We start from the raw sequence: 14,223 nt of genomic DNA on the forward strand, positions 1-14,223 counted from the left end.
ACTCAGTGCCATGTTCATTTGCTATAGAAAAATAAAGCTCAGATCATATGAAATGAAGGAGTATCACCAGGGCAAACATCAGTTCACACTAGAAAGGCATGTTTGTTTGTTCAGAATGAGTCTTTCTGGAATGCACAGCTGGCAATCAGGTTAGGTTAGTCAAGGAAGTGGTGACAAATGGCTCCCTGTATTCAGCAGAGCTGCTTGATTCAAACTTTGGAGAAAATATGGTTCCCAACCATGCATTTTAGCAAATTCTATTCACTCTGTTGATTGAGTCCCAGTCACCTATTCACCACAGATGGGTTTATTTTCATTCAATTTCTTTAGTTTTTCCTGTTAATTGCTTTACATTAATAGGGATAGCAGGCTACAAACTATAATATTAGCGTTAGCAGAAGCATATTAATGGGATGTTACCATTAAAAGGGAGAAATTGGAGGCAATTTTTTTCAATTTCCTTATTGTTTGGGTCAAAAAAAATGAGTCCTAGAGAAAGGAAAAGCTTTTTTTCCCCAAGACCAGAGGATGAGAACAAGTGCTTTGTTTTTTAAGCCTTTGTTTTGTCTCTTTCACATTCTGCACACACTTCCCCTTCCATTGTAACTTAACTGGGTTTAATTTTCACTCTGTTTTGGAGGACTTTTATCAAAATGCTTTAGTTCTGATCGCTGTTATTCTTTTGTTCATACAACATATACACAGCGAGTACGTGATATCTACCAGTCACAGTTCTAAACACTAGAATACAGCCTTAAGCACTTCACAGGACTCTCATTCTTGGAAGGAAATGGCAAAAAGGCAAAAATAGGGAGGAGAAAATAATGGTGCTGACTATGATCATGCTGAGCTTCTGAGATTAATAAGATTTTTCTGCCCTAGATATTTCAGAACATGATCTCATTCTGAAATATTAGAACAAATAAACTAATGATGGTGATGAAAAACAATACCTTGCTCCTGTAGAATGTGTTATTCTCCCATTTGTTCCTCCCATGAAACCTGTGAAGTTGTTGGTATTGTCTTCATTGCACAGATGAGAACATTTGAGATTATGCAGTTTAAATTGTTACTTCCTATTATTTATCACTAGCTTCTCAGAGAAAACCTTCCTGACCCACAGTTTCTTCATTGCAGTCTTTACTTCTGCATTTCTCATTGTATAAATCAGGGGATTTAACATGGGGGTGATAATGGTATAAAATACAGCCACCATCTTGTCTTCTGAAAAGGTAGTGTCAGGGCGCATGTACATGAAAGTACAGGGACCAAAAAAGATGATGACCACAGCGATGTGGGAGCCACAGGTGGAGAGAGCTTTGCGCCTGCCGTCTGGTGACTGTTTTCTCAGGGTCACTAGGATGACAGTATAGGAGATTAGCAAGATAACAAAGCTCCCCAGAGCGATGGTACCACTGTTGGCTGTCACCACAACACCAACAACATATGTATCTGTGCAGGCAAGTTTCAGCACAGGGTGGACATCACAGAAGTAGTGATCGATCTCATTGGGTCCACAAAAGGGTAGTTGGACAACCAAAGCGACCTGGATAATGGAGTGTAAGAACCCACCTACCCAGGTCCCCAGCAGCATTTTATTGCATTTGTCCCGGTCCATGATGGTCATATAGTGTAGAGGTCTACAGATAGCCACATAACGATCATAGGCCATTACAGTAAGGATGAAAATCTCAGTGCAGCCAAAGAAATGCACCCCAAAGAGTTGCAACATGCACCCCTCGTAGGAGATTGTTTTGCTTTTGGCTAACAGGTCAACAATCATCTTAGGAGCTGTGACTGAAGAGTAACAAATGTCCACAAAAGACAGGTAGTTGAGAAAGAAATACATAGGAGACTTGAAAAGGTTGCCCGTGTACACGGTCAGCATGATGAGCAGGTTTCCCAGGAGAATGACTGTGTAGAAGAAAGAGAACACCACGAAACACACTTCTTCAACCTCTAGGTTCTCAGAAAGACCCCAGAAAACAAATTCTGTTACATTGTTTATGTTTTCCATGGAATTTGTCTAGCGGGCCAAGTTCTCAAGACAATTAAATTATCTGAAAGGAAAACATAACAAAGACCAACATTTATTTCTAACTCAAAACACATGGATAATCACAGTAGCTGAAAATAGAAAAAACAAGTACTTACTGTTGGTTGGCATGCACTCTTTTTTTTTTTTTTAATTTTATTTTATTAAATTTATTGGGGTGACAATTGTTAGTAAAATTACATAGATTTCAGGTGTACAATTCTGTATTACATCATCTATAAATCCCATTGTGTGTTCATCACCCAGAGTCAGTTCTCCTTCCATCACCATATATTCGATCCCCCTTACCCTCATCTCCCACCCCCCACCACCCGCCCCCCTTAATGAGAAACAGAAACTCATAGACACAGACAATAGTTTAGTGGTTGCCAGAGGGTAAGGGGGCATACACTCTTAAAGCAATTGAAGTGCACATATTCTGACCATCTTAAGTCAATATGATAGCTCATTCATTCACTTCCAATGAGGGGACAAAGTCCAGAGAGATAAAGTATAATCCTCTTAGTCATATATCTAATCAAGAGTCTTACCTCCCTCACTTTTTAGTAAGGTTTCTTTATCTGTTTCTAAAAATTTACTTAGTTCTTATTTTGTATAAGGCACTGAGACTAATTTTGAAACAACTGTGTTTGGGGATATTGTAACATTAATATATTTGGAAAAGTTCCTTTTTACTTTTGGCACAGAAAAACATCTACTCACATTTTCCCTCCTAAATATTGCCAAGAGTATTCAAATAGTTGGACCTGGGTGAACTCTGCAGGTTCTTCTTCTGAAACTCTGATCTTTGTGTACATGAATTTATGGTCCCCTAGCTGATAGGAAGTTCTTATAGTCAAGAGGTGGTGCGCTGTAGTAGAAAGAGGGCCAACATTATATGAACCGGGTTCTGAGATAATGGTGCTACAACTCCAGATACGTCATTTAGCTTCATGGGGCTTCTGTTCTCCCATTTGTGAAATGAGGAGGTTTTAACTTCACTGTCATCTATCATTTTAACAATTATTTCTACCATGAAATTAAGTAGATTCTGTTGGCCTGGAATAGCCTTAAAACCCTGGTAAGAAGGCAGAGATAAGACAAAGCCATAAAAAAAACCTCTGGGGACACATTGAAACCTGATTGATTTGAAAGGAGGGGAAGTGAAGTTGCTGGTAATTTCTCCATCTTCAAACTCAGCGTTTGAGGATTCCCCAGGAAATACTTTGCTTTTGTATTCTAGACATTTGTCTGATAACTTAAAAAAAAGAAAAAGACTTCAGGTGTACTAACAATTGTCACCCCAATAAATTTAATAAAAAAAAAACAAACAAAAAAACCGCACAATTTTTAGAGCTTTTCTATTTTCACTAAAGAAGTACTCCTACCTCAAAATAGTCTGAAAGTCTCAAAATATCAAGAGAAGGCACAGGTATTTCTCAAAAAAATAAAAACCCTAAAATTAATTCCACTTTGGTGATATATACTTATAAGCAAAGATTTTTCTTTTCAGATATAAAAAATAATCAACATTTAAAAGGATTAGGTTTATTTTTTAAACAATAAAATCATTTAACTTGCCCAAATGAAGTGGAATGGCAAAAAGTTAAAAATACAATTAAAAAAAGAAAAAAGAAAAAGACAGACAAAAAGGAAGGATTCTACCCTTCATCTCACTGTTTCTTCATGCATCATTTTAAATCTTTCAAGTTTTATGCTAGTTTAAATTAGGTCTACATCTTAGGATGAATTAAACATTTCTGGAAGAGGTCATCATTGAAAGATACCTTAAATGGGTTTAGGAAGAGAAAAATGTTTAATTTAAATGGTTGAATCTTCAGTGGTGAAATTTCAGGCACTCTAGTGAGGTCACTATGTGTGGAAAGGGGTATGTGAAATAGTTTTGATTAAAAGGGTGTACAAGTTATCCATCAAACCAAGTCACAGATGTAAACGATTCTTTTAGTTATAAGTTCGAATAAGATTACACAGTGTCTAGGTATTAATTAGGAATTTTGTCCAGCTGAGACCACATTCCTTCAAGCTCTGGCAAGTTCTGTGCTTGTAACACCTACTGAACTCTGTGCTCTCAGCTCTCCTTTTGCAGCAATATTGTGCCTGGCACGTCTAGCTTTGGGAAACTGTGGGGCTGTGTTTCCTCAGGTCCATATAATAGAGTTGACAGAAAGTCATTATAGGTGTACCGTCTCTTATACAGTACAAAGTAGTGATAATAATAATAGTGATAAGTGCAATAATAACAATTCAAATGCAGACTCAAGCACATCCCCCTGCTTTTACACGCTCATTCTCCTTTGGTTTTTCCTTCTGAATTTAAAAAAAAGAAGAAAAAAAAGACTTTTCCAGCGAGAACCCCTCAATTTAAGAGAGCTCAAATCATAGCAGTTTTTGACAACTGTGAATTGTGTTGCTTGGTTTTCATCAAGAAGAAACTAGTATTTAAACACAAGCCTGGGAACTGTGCCTCCGTTGTCCACACCATAAGCTTCTAGAAGAATTTTTCCTTCTCCTTGAATCAAGACCCATCTCAAAGAATTCCTTCCTCCACTTTCTGAGCATTTCAAACATGATAGTGTCTCAAGTTCCTTTGAAAGTATTCCTATTTCTTATTCACAGTCATGCTACGCTATCTCAGACATGTCTAGATACACATTGTTATCTTATCATCCTAATAATTTTATTCTCCCCTTATTTCTGAGAACAGGGTCTTGCAATTACATTACAGGTTTTCAAAATGCAACATTTTGATTGAATTCCCCTTTTTACACACTTTTTCTATTAGTTTTAGAAGAAAAAAATAAGCTCACCAGTCTTGTAAAGGGATTGGGTTTTGCTTTATTTTCCTCTCTCCTGACATAATTTGAGTACCGCTGTCCAAAATAAAGTAAGAATGATGCTCTGAGAATAATTACTACTAGAGAACTGCCGATCCTAAAAATTCAAAGGCGGGTACAAATCAAGTCTTCATTATTCAGGTTCTGTCTCTCACCTACTGAGTTTGCCATTTCACAGTATCTTTGGCAACAAATGGTCTTTTCTCTATTTCTTATAACGTCTCTTCAAAGAGAATGATGCAAAATGTTAATGACCTTGGGGATAGCCTTTCCACTAGTTTCCCTCCTTAAGCAGAACCACATCAGGGAACTAACAATGAGTTTTAATTTCCAGATGCCCTTTCAATTTGTTAAAAAATATTTAAAATTTTTCTTCATTTGCTATATTGGAAACAGAATGAATTCTTACATTTAGGACCATAACACTAATCCAAAGCATTTTGGTAAACAGAATTGTTTTATGATTGCTATTTTGTTCATTGAATTAATATGCTTAAACATACATAAAATTATAAGATATTTAGTATAATATATTAAAATATCTCTTTTTGGGGTATTACTCTCTTGAATTTTAATCGTCCTACTCTTTTGAAAGTTCCATTTTATTGGAAAATAGTGGATTCAATAATGTTCTTGGAGTTCCCTGCTTTTCTTTAATTCAATCTCTGCTGATTTCTGGAGACATAGGTGGCAAGTTCACTTCCAGCCGATACCTGGGGTGAAGAGTGGTGTAGGCTTTTATTCTTTTACTGTCTGTTTGTTAACCTTTAAGGTTGACTCTTGACCACCAATATTCTTTCTTATTCATTTCCTATTCCTACTGCGCCCTTTCTCTTCATTCTTGCTGTTCTTTCTTTTTCCTTCCTACCTTCATATTATCTCCTTCTTCCTTTTTCATACAATATCCGAATGCCATACTCTTACTTGTTGAAACTGTTAGAGGGAACATATGAGCTGCCTACCACATGGTAGTAAGCACAGCTGATTTCTTGATCTCACTGGACTTTTTAAGAGAAACTATGTATTTCTTTTCCAAACAATCTGTAAATAGCTAAGAAGAGGGGAAACTGTATCCATCTATTCCCCTGTCTATCCCACTGGCCAAAGTTCACCTCCCAGTGGGCCATTTTCTCTGCAGTTTCTGGCCATGTCACTGGATCCTTCCTGTAGTTACAGGAAGGAGACGACAGAGTCCAAATTAGTATCAGGGCATTCATAGCAGGAGGCCAGCTTGAAGGGAAAGCCATTGGACATATCTAGGTTACAGTCATGTCACACAGTACCTGCCACCTCAGCAACAAGAGAGAATCTCTGGGGGAAGGATTCCAGAAGTGCCCACATGGGTGTGAGCCAAGGTCCTATCAAGCCAGGCCCCTGCTTGACCTAAAGATGGAGAATAGTTCCCATGTCTTCATCTGTGTTCTCTTTGTATCATGGTGAAGTGCAGGCCATTGCTAGGGCAGGTCTGGCTATAAGCAAGGCAAGTACAGAAACCTGGGTGACATGTAATGAAGTCCAGTCTAGTTCACAACTTATATGTATTTGTATTTTCTTTTTAAAATTAAATATATTGGGGTGACATTGGTTAATAAAATTATATAGGTTTCAAGTGTACAATTGTAGAATATATCATCTATATATTGTATTTTGTGTTCACTACCCCAAGTTAATTCTCTTTCCATCACCATATATTTGAACCCCTTTTCCCTCTTCCACCATACCCCTCGCCCCTCACCCCTTACCCTCGGTAACCACTAAACTGTTGTCTGTGTCTATGAGGTTTTGTTTGTTTGTTTGTCCTGTTCATTTGTTGCTTTCAGTTTTAATCCCGCATATGAATGAAATCATAGCATTCTCAACCTTTTCTGTCTGACTTATTTCATTTAGCATGATAATCTCAAGATTGTATTTTCTAATGATATGGGGTCTTATTGGAGAATGAAATACATTACCTTTTTCCATGAAAGGAAAGGAGATCAGAGGTACAAGTGAACTTCTTCAAGGCAGTGGCGGGGTGGCCGGTTATCTCAGTTGGTTAAAGCATGGTGCTAATAACACCAAGGTTGCCAGTTTGATCCTCCTGTATGGGCCATTGTGAACTGCGCCCTCCTTAAAAAAAAAAAAGAAAAAGGCAGCGGCCATTTCTAGTTTCCTGAGAAGTCTTACAGTAGGTTAGAAAAGCAAGCTGTGTTTCCTACTGTGGCAGCTGTTCTCAGAGCGATAACTGACACTCATCAACTTGCTCCTCCAGTCAGCTGGGCTTGATCTCCCTCAGTTGCTCTCAGTTGCATAACTGCTTAGGCGACACTCACCTCCACCTCAAAGGGATTTGACTCTTCCTTGCTTTGCCCTTGTCAGTGAATCCTACTGAAGACTAGCAGTTTCAACCATCACATAATAAATGATTTGGAGTAGCACCCTTACGTACAATATCTTATTTCCCATCATGTGTTGTGTCTCTTTCCTAGTGGTAAGAGATGTGAATAGAAAACTTTTTGTCACTGCTGTTCAGGAAGTCTCTGTATCCCCTAGACACAGGACTCCTAAGAACTCCACCCTGTGACAGTCTCCTGAAATTCCACAGTTTATCTTCCACTGTCTGCCTTGTGTGAACTGAGTGGTTATATAAATTACCTATTGCTGTGTACTGACAAACAGCACTAAGCCAAAAATTAGTGGCTTATAACCACAAAATTTAATTCAAATGTGAGTAGTTTGGAATCACAAAACCAAAACTATGGGGCTGGCTTAAAAATAGACACATAACTCAATGGAGCAGAATGAAGGGCCTAGAAATAAAACCTGAAACATATGGTCAACTAATAGTTGACAAAGGATTCAGGACTATTTAATGGGGGAAAGAAAGATGCTGGATAAACATGTGCAGAAGAATAAAATGGACCCTTATTTTACACCACTCACAAAAATTAACTCAGAATGTATTTATGACTTAAATGTAAGACCTGAAACCATGAAGTTCCTAGTAGTAAAAGGGAAAAACTCCTTGGCATCAGTCTTAGCAATAAGTTTTTGGACATGACATCAAAGGCACAAGCAACAAAAGCAAAAATCAACAAATAGGGCTATATGAAACCAAAGGCTTTGGCACAACAAAAGACAATCAACAGAATGAAAAGTCAACTTATTGAATGAGAGAGTATTTGCAAACCATCTACTTGATAAGGGGTTAATATCCAAAATATATAAAGAACTCAGCATCAAAAAGCAAATAACCTAATTCAAAATAGACTAAGATACTGAACAGACATTTTTCTAAAGACATTCAAATGACCAACAAAGGTACATGAAAGGTGCTCGAAATCACTAATCATTAGGGAAATACAAATCAAAACTGTAATGAGATAATACCTCAGGCCTGTAAGCATGACTGTCATCAAAAAGACAAGAGATAAGAAGTGTTGGAGACTGAAAGTACAAGATCAAAGTGCCAGCAAGGCTGGTTTCTAGTGAGGCCTCTCTCTTTGGCTTATAGGTGGCCACCCTGTCACTGTGTACTCACATGGTCTTTTTTATGGTGGGCGGAAGAGAAGGAAGGGAAGAGAGAGAGAGAGAGAGAGAGAGAGAGAGAGAGAGAGAGAGAATGCTGAAATGGAAATACCATTGTAATCTGCCCATGAATCAAGAAATAGAACACTGCCATCACCTACAAAATCAAAGATATGTCCCTTCATGTCCTCACTCCTTCCCTTCCCCTAGAATGAGTTATCCTCCTGACCGTTATTGGTAATATCAGCCGTTCTGGTACCTTAGGCTAAGTATATATCTATCTCATTTGTTACAGAGTTTCCTCATGGGTAAAATAAGTACCATGTGTCCATCCCGTCGGATCCTTGTGAAGATTAAGTGAGAACACTTCATATACGATCCATAGCAAAAAATATGCATTTGTTAGGATTTATTTTGCTCACACAGCACATGGAAGGCAGCTCAATCTTTGGATTTGGTTGTGGCAAGAGAAAAGGAAGAAAGAAAGACGTACAGAAATGCTATAAGGCCTTGGAGGAATTAAAACATGATAAACTGCAACTTTTCCATTTCAAATAATTTTTTGAAAATTTTTCTAAATCCGTGCAAAATACTATTAAACATTATCACGTTAGTACTTTTTGTGAAATCTACCTAATACTTGTAAATAGACTAAAACTCTTTTAAATTCTCTCAGAGAATGCAATAAAGACATTTTAGGAGAAGAGATGAAGGCCACTGGCTACCGTAAGGAGTAGGTCTCTTCTTTACTCCTCAGTCAGTTTATAGGGGTCATAGAAAGGATAAGGTCTTTAAAGCAAAAGCATCTCAAATTTGTCTTCATCACAAAATTCTCTGAGTAAAAGTTCAGGGGAATTCAGTCATTGGGGCCCAGGAGGAGTGTCTAATGACTGAAATTCCTAAATCACAAGCAAAAGTAATTGAGGCTTGCATACTATGTGTAATCTAGGTTTTATCCTACCAGCATGCATTTCTGATAACTTGGATTTAAAAGAAATCCAGTTGGTGAGCTTATGATTTGGGAAGGTTATTCCAAACAAACAGACTGAGTTTACACATTTTTGTTTGAGTATGACCCATTATATTTTTAGACTTAGAGAGTTTGGCTAAATTAGTTATCTCTTTGTCGTTTGCATATCAAAATTAGAATGGCTGAAATGGTTCAAAGGCAATAACTTTAGAGGTTATCTGGTTTTCCATGAAATAATTAGGTAACTGTGAAAAAGTGGGATTTTTAACATAAATTTATTGTGTTGCTTTGACTCTACATAGACTCAGAAAACTCTGCTTTCACCTTCTGGTTTGCTAAATTCCAGTTAGGTGTTCTACATATACTTTATCAGAAAAGCCTCAACTAATTTTCACCTCTCTAAAGTATTATTATTATTAATTAAATACCATACTCATTTGCATAGCATTTTATTTTTTTAAATATCTTCATACATTTTTAAATTTGAAATTTATAACTGTGATTTACTTAGGAGAGAAATTATTTCTCTATATTTTAGATAAAGTGTTAAAAGATATAAAGTTAGGAGTTCACAGTTAAAATTGATGACTGAGTCAAGAATAGAAAGTAGAGATCTTCTCACACTCTAAAATTGAGAAGCTAGAAACGTAGGTGGTAGTTCATACATGGTGAACCACAGGTGTATGGGGAAGCTGAAATGAAAAAGAGGAGATTGAACAGAAGGAAAATAAAGCATTATCTGTGGTCTCAAGAATGGAGAAAATTGGAGATTCAAACATATATTTAGTAAAATTGTTTGGTTAGAAGATCTAACCACATGTAATTCTCAGGAAAATTAATTTTGTGTCAAATGAAGACAGAATGATTGGCTTTGCCTGAGTATTCTAACAATCTTAGCTTCTTCAGTGGCTTAATTTAATGTATGAATCAAAATTCTTTTGTTTCATTTTGGAGGAGGAGGAAGGGAAAACAACTCAGGTGGGTGTTATTTCCATGTACATGATTAAAATAATGGTTTTGTTTATGCCCATTCAAATGAACAAGCAATTACTTTAAGAGTAAATTCTAACACCAGTATTTTAAATATTTTTAAAATAGTCTATTTATTTATAAGTAAGGACATAGTTATATGGTATAATTGGAGGTATAAAACCTGACATTTCAGTGGCTTCTCTAGAAGCTAATACTAAATCTTAAAATTGCACCATAGAGATAAATTTCATTTGCTTTAAAGCTCTTTTGCAATGGAATGTTTTATTTGGAAGGTGACACAATTAATCTGTAAAAGAGAGTAATAAGGAGAGAATTTAAAAATCAACTGATGAGATAATATTGCTACAAGATTAGGACAGAGATATATCACAAATTTTAAGAAAGTGTGATGAGTATTACTGATAGAACTTGGGGTCAAAATTTATAGTAAAGAGAATTGGATCATGTGGTTACCAGTTTTGCATTATTTTTTTCATCAGGACTGAGACTCAAGCTAAATTAGTAGAAACTATGGTCAATCCCTACTGAATTGCCTTCATTTTAACACATCACGTCCTATTGGTTTAATATAATTAATAAATAAATTCAAATTACCCTTATTATTCTATATATTTTCTGTGTACTTTTAATTAAAATACCTCTATTTAGAACTAGAAGGTTTGACAAATAGATCTCAAAGTTTCCTTCTTGTTCAAAATAATTTTATGATTTTAAAATTGCATTCTCTGGGGTGGCCAGTTAGCTCAGTTGGTTAGAGCGTGGTGCTGATAACACCGAAGTTGCTGGTTGTTTCCCTGCATGGGCCACTGTGAGCTGCGCCCTCCTTAAAGAAAATAAAAATAAAATAAAATTGCATTTTCTATATGGGAGTCATATTTAGTGGACTTTTATTGACAACTTTAGATTACTGATTTGGTAACACTGACATTAAGAGAAAATCAGCAATGAATACTTCTGTGGTTAAAAATCAATGCCATTTATTGATTTGTTTGAATTTCATGACCCTTTTGTGACAAAGTCCTGGAAGGTTTCCTCATTTCACAAATGAGATAACTTGAATTCAAAGAAATAAAGTTATTGCTACCCTGATTCACATACTGGTATAATAAGTATAGAACTTGGGTCTATACCCAGTTTGTCTTCACAAAAACCTTTTCCTACATACTTCTCATAAACTTTTTCTATGAATTATGCAGTGTCAAGATTCTTTATGGGTTTGGAAAAGGGCATAAATTGGTCAAATATAGAAAAGAAATTCATACTCTGATTCAAACCGCTAAGAAAAAATTGACTTGCAGAATATGATACACTGAGTCAAGAGCAAAAGCAAAACCTTTAAGGTATAACTGCCATCTGCTCCTTAACTATTGCTTTATTCTGTGGCTCATTTAAGTATATGATTTTTATTGACATCCCTATAGAAATGTTATACTTCTATTATAAAATATCAGCATTGTACTGTCACAAATCACTAAGAAACGAGTAAACAAGCAATCAAAAAATTATTCAGACCAATTGCTGGGACCTCTTGCAGAAAGTTTTAACTTTCCACTATGTAAATATTGATGTATCATATTATAAATCTTTAAATATTTTCTATATCATTGTAAAATTATTTTGAGATAGTATGAATTCCACTAGTGACAACTGTTAAGTTTTACATTCACTTCTATATCATTGAACAAAAACTTTTTATGACTTACACTCGTGTCTTTAACAAATCTGAGTTTGAAAGGATCCAGACTAATGTCCTTTCCAAGACTTAGTTGTATATTCCTTTAGAATTGGAAAATATTTGGCAGCTTACAATAATTTAAAAATATGTTTTTTAATTAAAATTTATTGGGGTGACAATGGTTAGTAAAATTAGGTAGGTTTCTAAATGTCATATTATGTGTTCAACACTCAGAATCAGTTCTCCTTCCATCACCACACGGTTGGTCCTGTTTACCTTCATCTACCACCCCCCTCTCCCCTTACCCTCCGGTAACCACTAAACTATTGTGTATGTCTGTGAGTTTTTGTTTCTTTATTTGTTTGTCTTGTTGCTTTGTTGCTTTCAGTTTTATATCGCACATATCAGTGAAATCATATGGTTCTCGACATTTTCTGTTTGACTTATTTCACTTAGCATAACAATCTCAAGATCCATCCATGCTGTCGCAAATGGCACTGTTTCATCTTTTGATTGATTGAGTGCATTCATTTTTATTAATGTCGAGATTGAATATAATGTCCTGAAAGACCAACATAGAAATCATCGTGAGACTATGTAGAAAAAAAGAATTATTAAAATTGAATATTAATTTGGGAAATTATGTCCTTTAAACATAACTTCACGATGTTAGTATTATCATCAATATTCTTTATGAACATTTCTGACATTGACATATGCATTATGTCTTTTCAGAGAACTATTAATGCATTTTTACTGCCCTGGACCATGGAAAATAGGAGTAATGTCACTGTGTTTATTCTCTTGGGACTGTCTCAAAACAAGGACATTGCATCCTTTGTTTTGTGTTATTTTTACTTTGCTACATTGCTATTTGGATGGGAAATTTGCTCATAATGATTTCTATCACATGCAGTCTGCTAATTGACCAACCCATGTATTTCTTCCTTAATTACCTTTCACTCGCCGACCTTTGCTACACATCAACAGTGATGCCCAAACTAATGACTGATTTACTGGAAAAAAGGAAGACCATTTCCTACAATAACTGCATGACACAGCTTTTCATCCTTCACTTCCTTGTGGCATAGAGATCTTTATCCTCACGGGGATGGCCTATGACCGCTATGTGGCCATCTGCAGGCCCTTGCACTATGTTGTCATCATGAACAAGCAAAAGGGTAACACGATATTCATAGCTTGTTGTACTGGGGGATTTATACACTCTGCTGGTCTGTGTCTTCTCACCATCTTTTTACCATTCTGTGGTCCTATGAGGTAAATCATTACTTCTGCGATGTGTATCCTTTGCTGAAGTTGGCTTGCACCGACACATACAGAATTGGTATCTTGGTAACTGTTAATTCAGGTCTGATTGCTCTGGTGATTTTTGTGATTTTGATGGTGTCTTATTTTATGATATTTTACACCATCAGGGCTTACCCTGCAGAGAGCCGTACCAAAGCTCTTTCCACTTGCAGTTCTCACCTCACAGTTGTGGTCCTGTTTTTTGTGCCTGTCTTCTTTATTTATATTAGACCAGCCACAACTTTTCCAGAACATAAGGTGTTTGCTCTTTTCTACACCATCATTGCTCCCTTGTTCAACCCTCTCATCTATACTCTCAGAAACATGGAGATGAAGAATGCTTTGAGGAAAGTATGGTGCCAGAAACCATTTTTGATTGGAAGGCAAATCAACTGAAAGTCACTTTCCCTCCTCATTGCATACCCTATTCAAATGGCATTTGCTTGACTTAAGTTTACTAAACCAGGAACTTTGCTATAATAAAAATAATCATAGACAGTGGTGTCAGTTCATTAATATTATAATTTACTTTAACATACTTTCTTTTTTGATCTGTGTTTCTTATGTACAGCTTCCTCTAATAATTTGAGACATCATTTCCTTGTTCAAGTTCTGTTATACTTTTTGATATTTTCCCTTTAGATTTTACATATAAGTTTCTAACTAGAGTTCATCTTTTAATCTACCTGTTGTCCGGTTCCATGAATAAGTCTCCAAATGTACATAAGCTACACTCATATTGATCCTCCTAGACCTAGAGGGTCCATATAACCTTGTCATCCTCTCTGTGTTCTCATCAAAAAGGAGTATCAGAAATTTAAAATCGTGTTTTTCACACAATTCCTGACTGTCTACATTCATCACAGTAATTTAAAAAGCA

The 14,223-nt window shown here is 36.1% G+C and overlaps 1 protein-coding gene and 1 pseudogene across 1 annotated transcript; one reads left to right on the top strand and one right to left on the bottom strand.

Moving 5' to 3' along the window:
• Positions 1-1,069: 1,069 nt before the first annotated feature.
• LOC148755933 (olfactory receptor 4S2) lies at positions 1,070-2,032 on the bottom strand. Its single transcript, XM_088789896.1, has one exon. It carries the CDS (start codon positions 2,015-2,017, stop codon positions 1,070-1,072), a length of 948 nt encoding a protein of 315 aa, XP_088646022.1. The 5' UTR covers positions 2,018-2,032.
• Positions 2,033-12,803: 10,771 nt separating this feature from the next.
• LOC148755934 (olfactory receptor 4P4-like) lies at positions 12,804-13,739 on the top strand (annotated as a pseudogene).
• Positions 13,740-14,223: the final 484 nt, after the last annotated feature.

The sequence above is a fragment of the Rhinolophus sinicus genome, chromosome 14, assembly GCF_057876585.1.
Source record: "Rhinolophus sinicus isolate RSI-liver-muscle chromosome 14, RSI-T2T, whole genome shotgun sequence".
In the NCBI taxonomy this organism is placed as follows: Eukaryota; Metazoa; Chordata; class Mammalia; order Chiroptera; family Rhinolophidae; genus Rhinolophus; species Rhinolophus sinicus.